The sequence below is a fragment of the Cibotium barometz genome, chromosome 38 (genome assembly GCF_041138505.1).
Source record: "Cibotium barometz isolate CiBa-2024 chromosome 38, ASM4113850v1, whole genome shotgun sequence".
Classification (NCBI taxonomy): Eukaryota; Viridiplantae; Streptophyta; class Polypodiopsida; order Cyatheales; family Cibotiaceae; genus Cibotium; species Cibotium barometz.
The window spans coordinates 49,923,522-49,941,155 of NC_141083.1; the positions used below are offsets into that span (position 1 = coordinate 49,923,522).

At 43.5% G+C, this 17,634-nt stretch overlaps 1 protein-coding gene across 1 annotated transcript; it reads left to right on the forward strand.

Moving 5' to 3' along the window:
• Nucleotides 1–812: 812 nt before the first annotated feature.
• LOC147616831 (EIN3-binding F-box protein 2-like) lies at nt 813–4,472 on the forward strand. The gene is made up of 2 exons (XM_086777891.1): nt 813–1,266; nt 1,567–4,472. Exon 2 carries the CDS (start codon nt 1,577–1,579, stop codon nt 3,755–3,757), a length of 2,181 nt encoding a protein of 726 aa, XP_086634017.1. The 5' UTR covers nt 813–1,266; nt 1,567–1,576; the 3' UTR covers nt 3,758–4,472.
• Nucleotides 4,473–17,634: the final 13,162 nt, after the last annotated feature.

Consider the following 17,634-nt stretch of genomic DNA (forward strand, 5'->3'; position numbering starts at 1 on the left):
ACACTCTTGTGCATGAATCTATTATGTCCAAGAATAAAATTTACTCTCTCTTTCTTACACGATTTGAAAAGTTTACATTCAAATACTAAAATAGGTAAATATCTAATAATTAATGAGTGTTCCACACACGGGGACTACTGTGATCATATGAGTATTTGTACTATTAAACTTGTGATATTGAGGAATGCTCATTAAATATATTAAAACTATGAATTCTTAAGAGATTGGCAATGTAGAATGACAAAGGACTTAGATAAAATATTAAGGATGATAGCCATGAAATTTACTAGGTGATCATTCATAAGCACGTAAATTAAACTTGGTGTGTGTTTTCATGTAAAATATTAGGATAGTACCCCCGCGCGTGCACACACAGACACACAGAGAGAGGGAGGAGGGAGATAGAAAAAGTGTGGGAGAGGGAAATTAGCACCTTATGGAAAGAGACCAATGCATCTAGATATTGTACTTGTTTTAGATTAAACTTTTGCTTATGCCCATGTGCCTAATACATCTAGGTATACTACTTGCTTTAAATGAAACTTCTGCTTACGCCCCACGTGTCTAGTGTTGATTTCTTTTGACTAGTCACACTTAGTCAAAAAGATTTTCCCTTAGTTCATTGATAGAGGTAACTACACGAGGAACATGGTTAAGGTTTCAGAACATCTCTCGTCTTCTCAAGTAATGAGAGAGATAAGAGTGTGTTGGGACTTTTGAATTAGATAAGTTACACAATTGGATCCAACTCACCTAGAGATATAGAGATATGTGCAAAATTAGATAAAATACACATAAAGCAAAGTGGATCCACTGTATGTGCAAAATTAGATATACACAAAGCAAAGTGGATCCCAACTGTATGTGCAAACTTAGATCACACCGTAGGGTCATGAAAACCTACTAAATACACTGAGGGGGGAGGTCACCTTGCACTAAATGTGAGAGCGCACACACCCACCACAGACACATCCATATATGCACAGGTACACCGATGTGGGATTGACACACTCCCTCCCCACACACACACAGACTAGGGAATGAGTGAAGGGTCAGGGGGACACGCGCGCACACACGCGAGACCTCACATACGCACACATTGAGAGGGAAGGTTGAGGGTGTCACAGATACGCCAGCAGACGCATACACGCTCAGAGATATGAAGGAATGAGAGAGAAGGTTCGTTCCTGTCGCCCTGCAGGTCCTCCTCCTCTTTCCGGGTGCAGATCTGGTGCAGAGTGATGTATGCGCAATCTCTTCCTCCAGGTACTCTTCTCCATTATTTTCTCGAATTGCTAAATTTTCTGGTAGAACTCCGTAACATGAGGAAAAAGCACATCCTGCACCTGCTTTAGGGGTAAACCCTAAATACTCGAAGGCATGTAGAAAAACAGGAATTAGGCAAAGCGTTGTGGCATCTCCTTCGATACTTCTCGCCTGTTGCCTCTTTTCTTCCCTAGTATTCGGATACACCAAGATATAGACAATGTCCTAGTACTTGTCAGAGTGTTTGCACTTGGTGCTTGTCTAGATGCCTTTCTCATGATGTGCGTTTTGTCTTTATAGATACCTCAATATGTGTAGCGAGAATGTGACAAATGTGCCCTGGATCAGCTCACGCTCTGGTATAGAAGCTCATATCCTAGCCGAGGTTTCGGAAGCTCATTTGGATCCAGTGAATCTGCTACGAGCGTGGTCGGTGTCGCAAACTGGTGTTATTTCCGGAGGCCCTCCAATTTTGTCGGTTAACCAAATACTCGAGGCATTCAATGGCAGTCAAGGTAAATGGGTTTTTCCAGTGCCTGCCTCCAAGCTGCCTCCTGAAGAATCAGCTTCCGCCAAAAGTGGGATTTTTTTCAGTGACTTTAATAAGCACTGGTATGCTACACGCGTGGATGCTCATGCTACTAATTCTTGCAAGAAGGTTACAAGTTGCGACAACCACAGAGCTTCAAGAGCTCTTATCAACACCCTACCAGATGAACTGCTTTGCCAAATATTTCTCTTTTTGCCCTCGTCCCGTGACAGGGTTGCTTGTGCTTCAGTGTCCAAGCGTTGGCTTATGCTTCAAAGCCACATGGCTAGGGATATCTTTACAGGAGAGGAGGATGAAGGATCTCATGTGGATGCAGAAGAAAATGTGCAAGGTGAAGAAGACAGTGCAGAGTCAGGTGATGATGATGGGGAGAAAGGTGTTAAGCGGAAGAGGAATTCGGGTGCTCTCTCTCGATGTTTATCAGGGCGCAAAGCATCAGATGTGAGATTAGCGGCCATAGCCGTAGGAACAGGATCTCGTGGGGGCCTTGGAAAGCTGTGCATCAGGGGTGGATCGGCTATTGGATTAGAAGTGGGAGTGACAAATGTGGGTCTTTCAGCTATTGGCTCTTGGTGCTCAGGTCTTCGAGTTCTCTCACTGTGGAGCTGTCCCTACATCAAGGATGAAGGCTTGATGGCCATAGGAAAAGGTTGTCGCATGCTGGAGAAGGTTGACTTGTTCAAGTGCCCTTTATTGGGAGATTCAGGGTTGGAGTCCATAGCAAGGAGTTGTTCTCGTTTGTCTTTTCTGAATTTGGATGAGTGTGACCAAGTTGGGGATGACGCTCTGGTAGCCTTTGGGGAGCATTGCCCCACTTTGATGTCGTTGAACATTCAAAACTGTGTACGCATAGGAGATCACGGGCTTATGGCAGCTGTTGGTGGCCTGAAGAGGCTGAAGAAGATGAAGCTTGCTGGCCTTCGGATAACTGACAAGAGCTTAGCTGCCATTGGAACACACTCTAAGGCTCTAGTTTGGTTGAGTCTGCACAACCTGGATCTAGTTACGGAAGATGGGTTTGTGCTTTTTAGCATGGCTGCTGGGATGCAATCTATGAAGCGCTTACTGGTATCTTCCTGCAAGAACTTCACAGATGGTGCTCTTGCTATACTGGGAAAATACTATGGTCTCTTGAAACATATCTCCCTTTTCAAATGTGAGTGCATATCCGACGAGGGTTTGGCTGGCTTCATGCAAAGTGCTTCCTATTTACAAGTCCTACAGATAGAGAAGTGCAATTCACTAACTGGCACAGGTTTGGTTCATGCTCTTTCTGGAAGAGGTGAGAAATTAAGGGAAGTCCAAGTCAGAAAGTGTGAAGGAATAAGAAAGATACAGCCATTTTCTCCCCCTTGCCTACCTCAAAGATTGGCTTTAGAGTCTATCTCTATAGCAGATTGTCCAGGTGTGGGTGATTTATTCTTGGCTTTGTTGGGGTTGTTGTGCCCAGAAGTAACAACATTGGATTTAAGTGGGCTCACGGACATATCTGATGATGGCTTGCTGGCCTTTGTGTGTGGAAGTCGAAAGCTTACGAGTGTGAAAGTGAGTAACTCTGTGAAGGTCACTGACCGGGCTATATGTGCCATTGCCCATCAATGTGGACAATCTTTGAGGAACTTGGTTCTGGACGGGTGTAAGAATGTGTCCGACAAAGCTCTCAAGGCCATTGCAAGTCACTGCATTTTATTGGAAGATTTGGATGTTTCTGAGTGCACGGTCAGCAATGAAGGTCTTGGTCTCTTAGTGAAAGCTACAGGGCAGACTCTCAGCTCTCTCAATCTATCTGGCTGTGTGGGCCTTACGTTTAAGGTTTTACCCATGATTCATAAGCATTGTGATGGTCTGCTTGATTTGAATTTGAAGAATTGCAGTGGCTTATCAGAAAGGATGCTTGCTGGGTTTCGATCTAGAATGTGGAACTGCACTGTGCTGTACTAAGCATGTGCAAAAGAGGGTAGCATACAGGCATGTTGTGCTACCTTGGTTGGATCTCAAGGATGGGCAACAAGTTGATGCTGAATCAAACACGAATGTACAGAAAAGAAAGACGGAGGTACTCCAAAACAGGATGGTTGCTTATAACTCTACTACAACAGGTACAGCTGAACTGCCTAGAAAATGTCACCGACTTTGGTTTTTGCACCCACCGAGCTTTCGAGGAGGTGGGGCTGTTTCTCTGGTTTTTGGGTCCACCAAGCTTAGCAGGGGGGCTTTCAAGTTTGCACCCTTCCTTGACCTTCCGTGTTTTCCAGGAGATGCTGTTTTTGCGGGCATCCTTTTGGACCACCCGTTCCAATCAAAACCTGGTTGCAGCTCTTTGAAGCAATCGGATGTTTTTGGCATCTCTTGTGACCTACAGCTAGGTCAGGGCAGGTTGTTGATATAGGAATATAGTTGTTTTTATGGGGTTTATGGTTGCTAGATGCAGCCGTAGATCTTGTTAGTCGGTTTGTTTGTTGAACGGTAGGCTACATTTAACTGGTGTATTTGTGGGTTTTGGTTGCACACACGATTTAACGGCTCCTCAGGAGTTGTTTATGTTGTGCGCATGCTCTAACAGCTCTACTGGAGTTGTTTTTCCAAGCCCATATCTTTGAATTATGGTATCTTACTATGATGCACGTCGTGAAATAAAATGTAGTCATATTTGCCCTTTTTTTTTAGAGTGATGAAGTATTGGAGGGAGGGTGTATGATTTCAGCATCTTCGGAATCAAGTTTACATTTTGAATGTGATGTTTGGTGGGTGGCGGCGAAAAATGTAAATTTTAATGAAGATTGCAATTTCTGTGCCGGTTATTATCTGTTTATGATTGAAAGGTGAGCTAGGTACCTCTTTTGTTTATGATAGGTGCTTTCTAGTCACATGCATTACATTATTCCTTTGAAATATGGGGTGCTACCAGTTAAGAAGCTTGTGTCTTTGGGCACTTGTGCATCCTTAGTAACTCTCTTCTTGTGATACGAATGTTTTTATTTGGTATTGCAATGCATGCCGGCAGCAGCAGCAAGCTGCTGATGGAGGATATCTTGTGTTCCCAGTGTCGAGCTTTTTCCATAGCTTGAGCACCAAACTATCATGTCGCACGCTATTGGAAACACTTTGTGACTACTATCTTATCTTGTGCTTTTATCATCCCTACTGCTGTTGGAGGATATCTTGTGTTCCCAGGGGCCAGCTTTTTTCATAGCTTGAGCACCAAACTATTGTATGTGGCATGCTATTGGAAACACTTTGTGACTACTATCTTATCTTGTGTTTTTGTCATCCCTTGCGTAGGTCAAAAAAATCTCTGTTTCTACATCGGATTTTGATCATTGATCAGTGGTGTACTAGTTATTGTGTAAGTGCTACAATGACGGGCATGACTAGTTCCCTCAATTGTGTTTAATGGCCAAGTGCAGTTAGAATTTCAAACTCACTTGGCTATAACCTTGCAATGTGGTTTCATGACCTAGCCTGAAAAAGATTTTGTTTCTTTAGTGTAGTCGCTTGATAGCATTCATCTCAATACAAATATTCCTCTGGATCATTGCATTCCTAGATTCAATTTGCCAAACTAATTTATTAATTGGAATATATGAAGAATATTATTGAACTGCTTAACGAACCCAACATGCTGCTTCATCCATGCCAAGATTTTAGTTGTTAAGCCCTATTTTGGGTATGTTGTGTAAGGTGCTATGATTCGCAAATTTAACACTAGTGGACGCATTCTTGGCTTTCACTTTTTAGAAGCAGGAAATCAAAATTATTTTGAATTTCCAGAGCAGCACTTGAAAAAATCGTTCTCTTGAAAATGTTAAAAGTTTGTTCCTACCTTGTGCTAAAGCATAATACAAGTTTTTTTTGAAAATGTTGTTAAAGCATTTGGTTTTCACAAGCAATTTTAATGAGTAAAAGAGGGGCAACTAGCATATAAATCTCTTGAATCTCATTGCATATATATATATATATATATATATATATATATATATATATATATATATATATACATACTTTTTATAAATACACTATAAAAAATATCTATTATATATTATATACATATTTATTATATAAATATACATTTTTAGTACATATTAAACACAACGTGCCCCGGGGTGCCCTCATCCCCGCACTGAGGCTTGCTCAATCGAGTGGAGTATTGGAAAAAATGAGTGCCATGGCTGACAGCTGTCCTCTGAGTGGAAGGAGTCTCCAGAACCACATGCCTGGGTCACATTGTAGTCGCGCCAATGGTCGCCTCTCCTCAGCTCTAAATGACACGGGCTGGGGGAGATGGGATCAAGGGCATCGCGCACCGCAGATCTTGTTGCCCCGAGATTACTTCGGGCTTACACATCAAAGTCAATTCCAGCACCAATATATCACGAAGAAAAGTGCAGTTAGAGCATGTGCCTCTAGTAATCTCGGGGCCCGAGTTCTAATCCCAGCGGAGCAAGGGGGGGACCCGAGATTACTTTCAGGCCCCGAGATCACCCACTGCAAAATCTCCACCGTAGATCTTGGGGGGTGAGATGAGAGCCATTGATCCCATCTCCCCCAGCCTGTGTCATTTAGAGCTGAGGGTCTCCGCTCCCATAGCCTCCATGTCGGGTCCCTGCAACAGCTGCTGGATCAGGATCAATCTGCCATGCTCTGTCAAGCAATCCAATGTCCTCACTCTTTGGAAATGGCAATCTAGAACCTCCTCTGTCACGGAATCCGCTCTCCACAGACTTGCCATCATCCTCAACCTCATAACATACAGGCCATGGATTTTGCTGATCCTCTGACTGCTATAAGTATTTCATGGCGTGTGAATGCACCGATCCACTGAGGCGCCTGCAAACATGTCCACTGTGGTGGTATAGCCTGCTCAATGTCTGGGCGTAGCCCGGCCAAAACCGGGTCTGAGCCTGCTGTGGGAACTGTACCCAGCCACCCAAGCATACTGGGCCCAAGTCCATAAGACCCCGAGAGACATGTGGCCTCATCCCAACCATTTGATCCCTCTCCGAACGAAGCTGAGGATTCCAAATCAATGGTTGTCTCAGGAGCTGTTCATGCCTGAGCGATTATCTCCCACAGCAGCCCACCAGTGGATGCCACTGGTGGGTTTTTGGTTCTCGCCTGAGAAAATGAACCAAAGAAGAAAAAGATTTTTAAAATTCAAATTATTTATTGTACCAACAAATCTAAAACGGGAAGAAGCCATTGGTTGACGGGTCACAAAAAGTTGCAGATATAGAACATGATGGCAGGCCTTCAACTCCAGTGTGGTGGTATATCTGGCTGGCCCTTTTTGGTAGTGGTTAAATACGCCATTGCAGTAACACTTCTTTGTGGTGTGAACTGCGTGGGGGCTGTTGGTTGTCCACCAGCCTCCCAGTAGCCCCCTAGTGTGAACAGCTCTTCCACCGAGCTGGAGTGTGAACAGCTCTCCATACACTCCACCGGGTGTCTGGAACAGCGCAGGCCTCAACTGCTCCCAGGCCCGAAGCAAGCTGCCTGTGAAGCGGTCCTCAAATCTCGTACTCATCCCCACCGTCTGCATCTCCACAAATATCCATCTGATCCGAGGGTGCCAGGGACCCCAGTAGCCGGGACTCTGCCCTGGATGCGATGTAGGAGAAGGTCCTTCCATGGCTCCAATCCCGGAAGTAGGCCGCGGACAATGAGCTTGCCCAGGTGAGCTCAGCTCTGACAAGCCGGATCCACAATGCCAAGCCCTCCCCTGGACAAAGGCTGGGTGATAACTGACCAAGCCACCTTAGCCTTGGTCAGGCACCTCTTGACCATAGAAAGTTCCTAATTAGCCGTTGTTGTACCTGGCAAATGCAGGATCGCCAACAGGACGTGATGTACCACATACATAGTCGCCAACAAAACTTGGTTTGCCACCACCACTCCCCTGGCAAGTGAGAGCCTGGCCATGCTTAGCTTCTTCCGAATGCACAGAAGTAGAGGGCCTATCTACTATTCTGCTGTGATATCGAAGTCCACGTAGCATCCCGGGGTACCATCTGGAATCCATCAAAATGAAGGGCTGGGCATCCACATGGGTATAGGCGAAGGGCCGGTCCAGAAGCCACAAGACTTGTAAGGCGGCGCAAAAAACCTCCATAGCCCGCTGGAAGGGTGTAAGGTTATCCGGAGAGCCCCTCAAATATACCGCGGTGTCATCCGCAAACTCAACTCTTCTTCCAGGATGGTAGCGTAGTCCCTGTAGCCCTGTGTCCTCCGCTGTCAGAAAGCTGCTCATGGCCTCAGCAAAGAATAAGAACAGAAAGGGGGCCAGTGGGCAGCCCTGTCGGACTGACCTCGTCAGCTCGAAGCGGTCTTAAGCACCTGGTTGTGTGCAGGGCAGCAACAAGTAGGATAGCAAGATCTTCTCCACGTAGCCGAGCCAAAGCAGCCGCAAGGTGAAAATGTAATCCAGGATGCTGTGATCCTTGACAAAGCCCGTCTGTGTCGGATGTATCTCCCCCAAGTGAGGTTGGAGGCGTCTACTGAGAGCCTTGGCTAGAATCTTGTAGGCAGTGCCCAAAAGGGTAATCTCTCCCAGTGCGGAATGTCTTCTTTGTCTCCCCCCTCTTTCGGAATCAAGTGTATTAAACCGTCTGAAAGGCATAGAGCCAGTATCCAAGATCTCCTGGAATCCCCTCCGCAGGCTAGGCTCCAAAAGTTCCCAATGCCTCATAAAGGAGGAGACCGGCAAGCCATCGTCCCCCGGGCATCTGTCTGCCCGAGCAATCTCATCGCTAGATAAAGGCTCCATGAGAGCATCGCGGAGGCTGTCCCATACTACAGCCCTAGTAGACCTTCGCCCTGCACAAAAATCTCTGCCGCTGATGATTGTCCTCCCGTTATCAAGGAACTCCGCCTCTATCTCCCACGCAATCATCCACATAGAACCTGTCAATCCGTGAGAGATTGGACCCCCAGCGCTCCAGTCGGATCTTGAGAAGGACCCTCTTCCCTACTGAAAGCTACTTGAAACCACGGATCAGCCACCCCCGGAGCAAAACACGGGGTCTCCCACGCCGCACCATGCACCGTGTCATGGCTCCCTCCAATCCTATCTTTGAAGTTGTTCAGGCGAGACCTTGGTGACATTGAACCTCCAAAAGAAGTTGTTAAGGCGAGATCTTGGTGACATTGAACCTCCCTCCAATCCTATCTTTGAAGTTGTTAAGGCGAGATCTTGGTGACATTGAACCTCCAAAAGAAGGCAATCCCAAGTGGAATGATTCTAGTAACATAATTAAACAAGGGATAAGGAATGGTAACCTTGGTGACATAGAACCTCCAAAAGAAGGCAATCTTAAGTGGGAGGGATGCATTCCCTAGCCCCCAATGAGAAGACCCCCAAGCTCTCTTGGAAACCTCCTTCAGCATTATCCTTTAATACTAAAGGACTCACTGATGAAATTAAACCCAGAGTGATAAAAGACTGGTTATGGTAGTCAGACTTAAAGCCTTCCATTATATGCCTTCAAGAAATCAAGGTTGCGGGAGACATATTGCAGAGGAATCTTCTGACAGTAGTGTCCAAGAACCACCGTTGGTTTGTGACAAATCATAAGCAGGGTAGTGAGGGACAGCCATGGCATAGTTGAATCTCTAGTTGCATGCATTAAAGAAGTTAACATTGACCCCAAACACAGGTGGATTGGTATACGGATTGATACAGGAGAGAAGACATATTTACTGTTATTTCAGTTTATGTCTCGGGCCTTGCAAGGTCTAGACCGGAGTTGTGGACATCCTTGATGAAAATACAGCCACCAATTCTCCTGCTTGGAGACTTTAACATGGTGGAAGCTCAGACAGACAGATACAAACAAATGGGGCACACCATCAAAGGCCAAGAAAAGAAAAGCTAGGAAGAATGCAAATTGTTTCAGTCCTTGCATGACCTGGAATCCTCAAATGACTTCATGACCTGGAATCCTCAAATGACTTCATGGTGAGCAATGGTAGATCAGAACTACTGATAACAAGGAAGGCTCGGTTGGATAGATGCTCTTTGTCAGAAATATCTAAGCTCAACTGTAAAAGAACATTGTTCTTTCAAATCACTACCCCATTGTTGCAACTTTCAAATCACTATGTAAGGATAAACTCTGGATGGTTCCAAACAGACCCAAAACTGTTCCAAATGCCTTTAGTTTCAGGAAGGAATCAAACAAATTTGGGAGGACTCCTTTTCCTCCATTCATGCTCTGACTAGAGCTTGGTCACAAGCGGTGAGGGAATCTCAAAACTTTTTAGTATTTGTTAAAAAAGAGGTGACCAAAGCCCGTGCTCACAGAAGGAACAACAAATACTCCCGTCTTAAGGAGCTTGAGAGCAGAATGTCCACAACTCAGGATGCCACTGAGCAATGAAATTAATGTTCTCAGAGAAGATACGAGGAATGAGGAAATAATTCAAAGCCAATATCTGAAACTCTTCATTAGGGAGTGGTGGGCTGGCAAAATAGACAGGCCTTCCACCCAAAGAGATGTTTAAAATTCTTAAGAAGAAAGCAGACAAGGACTACTGCCCTTTCTTTAAAACCCCGAATGGATAGCTATAGCAGAATCTATAGAAGAAAATATGAACACAACAAAAGAATATTTCTCAAATATATTCAGCAAGCCTACAATAAAAAATGAAGAGAAAGACAAGGCACGCAAGGTGATTGCAAATTGCAGACAGAAACAGCCCCTAGCTCCATAGCAGCAACTTTGGAAGCTGACATCACTGAGGAAGAAATTGTAAACACAATAGAATGTCTAAAGAATGGAAAAACCCCGGCCATTAATGGGCTCCCTGCTGAATTCTTTAAACAGTTCAAGCAGGTGCTTACCTCACCTCTTCTTCGGGTGTGGTAGGAGAGCATAGAATATGGAGCTCTTCCAATATCCTTGAATGAAGGGATTATTAAATTGATTCACAAAAGGGGAGAAAAAGAAGACCTTTCCAATTGGAGACCGATTTCCATGCTGCCTACTGCATACAAGATCTTTGCTAAAGTTTTGGCAAGAAGGCTTAGTGATAAGCTGAAAATGTGGATCAGGGAGGAACCGAAAGGATTTATAAAGGGCTGCTTTATTCTAAATGCCATTATTGCTTTATGGGAAGGTGTGGAACATGCCCAGGAGACGGACCAAGACTTCATTTTCTTCAAAATTGATTTTGATAAAGCCTATGATAGGCTTGAATGGGACTTCATCCTCCAATCCTTAAAGGATATGGGGTTAGGTCCTCGGTTCATCCAAAAGATTGCAACTCTATTTGGAAATGCTAGAGCAAGAGTAGTGATTAATGACAAATTATCTGCACCTTTTGAGCTCAAGAAATCTATAAGACAAGGGTGCCCTCTAGCCCCTCTCCTTTTTGCTAGCTGCTGTAGATGCTCTAGGCTGCCTTGTACAAGATGCAATGCAGAAAGGGGATATGAAAGGCATTGAACTGCCTCACAACAAGGGTCAAATATGCCTATAGCTTTTTGCAGATGACACCAATGGATTGATTCATAATGATGATGACAAATCTATTAGAACTTTCTGGGATTGCCTTCAAATCTTCTCCACGGCCTCTGGGTCCCAAATTAATCATCAGAAAACAGGAATCAAAACGATGATCAATGACTCGCCGGATTGGATTGTTCAACAAGGATGTCAAATATTAAAAGAGGGTTATATATTTTGGCTATTGGGCATTCCCATGGGCTTTGGAATCTCATTAAAACAGCGATGGCAGTGGGTTATGAAAAAATTTAAAGCAAAGTTTGACAGATGTAAGGGATACCAATATAACTTAGCAGGAAGATGCTTGGTGCTCAAGCACCTTCTTATACCTACAACCATCTACTTCCTATCATGTTGGACGCCATCCAAGAAGAGTATCAAAGAGCTATAGTCATTATGCAAGAACTTTCTTTGGTCAGGAGATGTGGACATGTATAAAATCCCTAAGGTGGCTTGGAATTACTGTACACAACCTAAACAAAAAGGAGGACTTGGGCTCCCAAATATAGAAGACCTTGCCACTCAATTGGTAGCTAAATGGATTCTAAGATGCTTGTCCCAACCAAATTCAGACTGGTCAATAATTATTCACAGGAATTTGAGTGCTTAGAGGATGACAGAGAGACCGCAATGCAGAAACATTCCATTTGTGCCTATGTTCTTATAGCATTATGATCAAACCCTCTGGTGAGGAGCTGGTGAGGAGCTTTTGGTCCTCATGGAACATAGTAAAAGGACTCCTTTTCCTCTCAAAGAACACCAGGAAAGCAGCTGGTTTCTTTTGTAAAAGGACTCTATCTGGTTCTGCATCTGCCTACAGAATAGTGTGGACACTGACAGTTTGAAGAAAGCCCACAAAGTTTCAAAAAAGGGAGTTCAATACTGGGAGGATATTTGGGATTTCACAACTCAAATGTGGTATGAAATAGAAAAACTAAGGATGCTATAGAGAATTAACATAGAGGATCTCCTTTTCATTCAATCCAAGATAAACTAATGGGATCCTGACAAGGCAACACTCATATAGTGCAAAAATCCCCTCACCCTAGATGCACTTAATTGGGGACATTCTAACTCGCTGCTACCCATCCCCCCTTGCACTTCCATGGAATGCTGATGCATGTGAGATTAAAATCTAAATGGAACATCCTCTAGGATAGAAAACAATGGGAATTCCGCTTTTCAAAAATCTGGTCAAAAACTATTCCTCCAAAAAAATCAATCTTACTTTGGCTCATCATGCATAAATGGAACATCCTCTGGGATAGAAAACAATGGGAATTCTGCTTTTCAAAAATCTGGTCAAAAACTATTCCTCCAAAAAAATCAATCTTACTTTGGCTCATCATGCATAAAGGAATCTGGACATGCTCTAGAGCCAAAAAATTGGGAATTCGAGACAGATTATGCCCCCAATGCAGAGACAAGAAGAAGAGAGCATCCCTCATTTGTTTATCTCTTGCAAATTTAATAAAAGTCTTTTAGTCCTTGTGGCAACTTGAGTGACTTTTAAGCAAATTTGTAAAATCATAAAGCAAATTTCTTGCCATGAAATATCGCACGTGAGAGCATCACCTCACTCTCAATTCACAAGGACAAAAAACCTAAAAGAGATATTCCATAGGTAATTTACAAAAAAGTCTCAAGTAACTAGCTAAGCAAATCTTTAATTATCTAAGCTTGAACATTCAAAGCTAAGCTAAATTTTTTGTCAACGCACTTTGAGGATGCTTTGTGAAAAACATTGGCGATTCGAATCATGGTCGGCTTGTTCATGCAAGTGATGCATGTTCCAACTTCCATCATGAAGAAAGGATTTGAAAAGTCAGGGCATAAAGATGGGAGCATATATGGAGGGAGACTTAAGTAAAGAAAGCAACTTTATTATAAACGTGGGAATTATAGATTTGATGTGATTGAAAACATGAAACGAGACTTGCGTCTCCAAGGAAGCACTTTTCTTATGGTTTCTAGCCCATTATCCAATGATCCCTAAGGTCCACCACAATTAAAATTACAATTATTTAGCTCTATGCTTACAATTACATATTCACACACTAGACATATTCATTAATAAGTGCCCCTAAAGGGGCAGTAATTAATGAACACTGCAAAGGTTTAAACCTTAGCTTTGTTAATCATCAAAAACATCATCGTGTAATGCAACTTGGGTGTTCATTAATTAGTGCCCCTAAAGGGGCACTAATTAATGAACATTGCAAAGGTTTGAACCTTAGCTTTGTTAATCATCAAAAACATCATCATGTAATGCAACTTGGGGGGTTGAAAATGTTGACAGTTTTTATGTAAGCATTATAACAATTTTACAAATGTATTTTATAGATAAGGGTGGATTTTTCATAGCATTTTTGGTTGGCTTAAATTTTTTTTGAGGTGTTTTCTAAATCATAGGATTGAAAATCATATTGACAACTCGTTGTCGAAATTCACTTCCTTTTGGGATGCGGACAATCATACATGCCATGACCGTGTTCATTGCAATTTCAACACACCAACTCTTGTGATTATCTTCTAGGTCTAGGGAAAACTTCCTAGGCCTGCCCGCCTCTCAGCATTTATCTCACATTGATGTATGGTGCACATTTGTGAGGCTCCCATTATGAGAAGAAGCCATTGGTGCACGTCTTTAGTGGGAACCCCAGCTTAAGATTCCAATGGGGTGTGGTTGTGAGTGTTGATGGTTAAGAGAATAGGTGCATCTTTCATTTAATGCCTACTATCAAAATCCTGCAGCTTAAGATTCCAATGGGGTGTGGTAGTGTTGATGGTTAAGAGAATAGGTGCATCTTTCATTTAATGCCTACTATCAAAATCCTGCACCAAACAGTATGACCAAAAAATGATTTACACAGTAGAAATTAAAATCGGTATAGAGAGAGAGAGAGGGAATACGAGTAGTGAGTATACATAGTGGGGGAGTGGGTGATGTAATTTGACGCATGTGGGGACGCATGTCCTTGTATGTCAAAGGGACGTCCGACTGTTTGTGCGTGCATGCACACTTAGCCTTGGTTGATTCGTGGGCTGCAAAGACGTTGAGGAGCATGGCGAGGGATGTGGTGATTAGGAACTGGAGGAGGCGAAGGGCATGAAGCGACCTCAAAGAAGGTGGTGAGAGGGAGAGGAAGAAAAATGTTCATGACTGGCTTAACACAAGACTCGATTCGCATGCTTAGATTCAAGGAAGGAAGGTATGCATGAGGGTGAACCCTGAGTTGATGAAGCATCAGATTGGGTTGTTTTCTCTTTGTAGTGTGATCCTTTTCTGTCCTGGTAAACCTCCTACTAAGACAGAGGTGGATAAGTGGTTGCAAGAGGAGGTTCTTCATGATAGAGTGGTGTCTAATGTGTTTACCTAGGGAAGGGTTTTTTCAATGTTTTTTTCATTAAAGGGTAATCTGTTTCAGAGTTGTTTATCAAAACTCTGCTTTTCATGGGCCATAGGTTGGTGCATATGTTTCCTTTAGATCCTATGTTTGATGTGAATAGGAGTCTCCAGCATGCCTTCCCAGTATATGGGTTGAAATCTCTAGACTCCTACCTTGGCTTAGACTTGCTTTTTGCGGGATGTTGCTAGGGCGCTGGGCCCCATGTTATATATACCTTGGGATGATGCGAGGGGTGGATAGGCTAATAGTGTTTGTATTTTGTGGAATACCAAGATTGAGAATCCAAAGTCCATAGAAATTGATTTAGGAGATATAGTTAAATTAGAATTAGTTTGAAGTTTGGCCCCTTCTCTGGAGCTTGCTTCAAGTGTGAGGGATTTGGACACATTGCAAAGAACTGCGCAGGGCCGTTGCTTGAGAAACCTGAAAGTGGGGATAAAGTAATAGGTGAGACAGGGGAGAAAATAGTGTTAAGGAAATTAAACCCATAATAGTGTTAAGGAAATTGAACCCATTATAAGTCAAGCGGAAGAGGGGAAAGGGAAAGAAAAAGTCTGAAGGGGCAATTGGGAGGGAACTGGATTAAGGCAAAAGGGAAACTTAATCTCAAACAAACCAAGGATGAAGTAAGAAGGAGAGTCAAGATGAAGCAAGAAGGAAAGTGAGCCAATTAGGGAAGGATGGGAAGGGGAATAAATCACAGGGCAGCTCGAGCCCATTGCTTTATTCAAACTCTTATAGTTCAATGGGAGAGGAAGATAGTGGTACTTCTTCTATTCAAGGATTCAATTGGAAAGTGGATGAAGCTTGGAAGGGGATACATAGAGAGGGAGAAGTACAAGGGGAAGGGGTGGAGGTGGAGATGGAGATGGAGATGGAGATGGTGCTTAAAATAACTTTGACAGAACTCAGTTTTGGGACATTTCGGGCTCTACTTGGAATGCTAAAGGTATTCAAGACAAGAAGAAGAATGCTTTGTTTTGGTGGTTAGTTAAAAAGTGGGGATTATCTATTTTAGCAATTCAGGAACATAATTTGGGGTTAAATTCTTGAGGAGGGAAAGGTTTACGAATTGTGAAAAGATGTAGGGGAGAAGAGAGCTTGAGCTCTTGCAAGCACACACACACTCACAAAACCCTAAAAGAGAACACACAAGGTGAGAGGCTGAAAATCTTCTTCTTCTTCTTCACACAACACTCAACACACCATATACAAAGATAAGAGTACACAATATGAAAAGGTACTCAACCAAATACATACTAGGGTTCTCTATAGTGTGAACCTAACTAAAAATGAGCTCGCGCTATAACTATGCCAACAGTCTCTAGAACGGCTGTCACACAGCCTGTCATCCCACTGGCTGCATATCACCCATGATCTCACCAACCATGCCAGTAGTGTAAGTGTGGGGCCTATCCCCCAGGCGGGTCATCAGTGTCCACCGCCTTACTAGATGAGCTCGATATCTCAACACTCCCCCTCGAGCTCAACTCCATCTCATGTAAACCAAGCGAAGCCCTGAATCTACGGAGCTTCTCTGTACCCAATGCTTTGGTGAAGATGTCAGCGACCTGATCCTGTGTGCTGACATAAACAAGGTCAACGTCTCTTGCCAAAACCTTCTCTCTGACAAAATGGTAGTGGACCTCTATATGCTTTGTGCGAGCATGAAAAACTGGGTTCCTGGCCAACTATATACTTCTAATGTTGTCACAGAAAATGACAACTTGTCTAATAGACCCAAATCTGCAAGTAGCTTTTTCAACCAAGCTACCTCACATGCTGCCATAGCAACACCTCTGTACTCGGCCTCTATACTGGATAGAGCAACCGTAGGCTGCTTCTTACTGCTCCAAGTCACATCAGCACTCCCCAAAGAAAACATGAAGCCACTAGTAGATCTCCTATCTGAGATACTACCAGCCCAATCGGCATCTGTGTACCCATGTACACATATCTCTGTCCCAGTTTCATAAAATAGTCCACAATGCAAAGTAGACCTCACATATCTCAGTATGCATCTCAATGCATCCAAATGCGGCTTCCGAGGAACCTACATAAACTGACTCACCAACCCAACATCATAGCTCAAATCTGGCCTGGTGATCGTCGTCATGTAGATCAAGCTTCCTACTATGCGCCTATACAAAGTAGGATCCTCCAGAATCTCTCTTGAAGCTGTACTCAACTTACCATTCTGATCCAATAGCACTGAGATAGGCTTACAGCCTGTCATACCATACTTGGATAACATGTCCAAGCCATACTGTCTCTGCAGTAGTCCAATACCATGTGGTGACCTAATCACCTCAATGCCCAAGAAATATCTGAGCTCCCCCATATCCTTCATCTCAAACTTCTGTCTAAGCAAGATCTTTACATGTCCCCCGTAATGATCAGGTCATCTACATAGATGACAACAAGCACAACCCCTCTATCACTGTGTCTCACATTCAGCGAGAAATCTGCATTGGCTACATGAAAGCCAATAGTGACAAGATATTCAAAAATCTTGTCAGACCATGCTCTTGGTGCTTGTTTTAAGCCATACAAGGCCTTCTTCAACCTACAAACATGCTCGGGGTGACTCACATCCTCATAACCAGGTTGCTGCAACATATACACCTCTTCCTGCAAATCCCCATGCAAGAATGCATTCTTTACATCCATATGATGTAAAGACCATTGCTTTGACGCAGCCACTGCTATCACAACTCTCACTGTTGCCATCTTGGCAACTGGGCTGAAAGTTTCCTCATAATCAATGCCATATGTCTGCGCATATCCTTTGGCTACCAATCTAGCCTTGTACCTGCTTATGCTTCCATGACTATTATGTTTTACTTTGTACACCCACTTGCATCCAATGGCTTTCTTGCTTTCAGGCAATTGCACTAAATCCCAA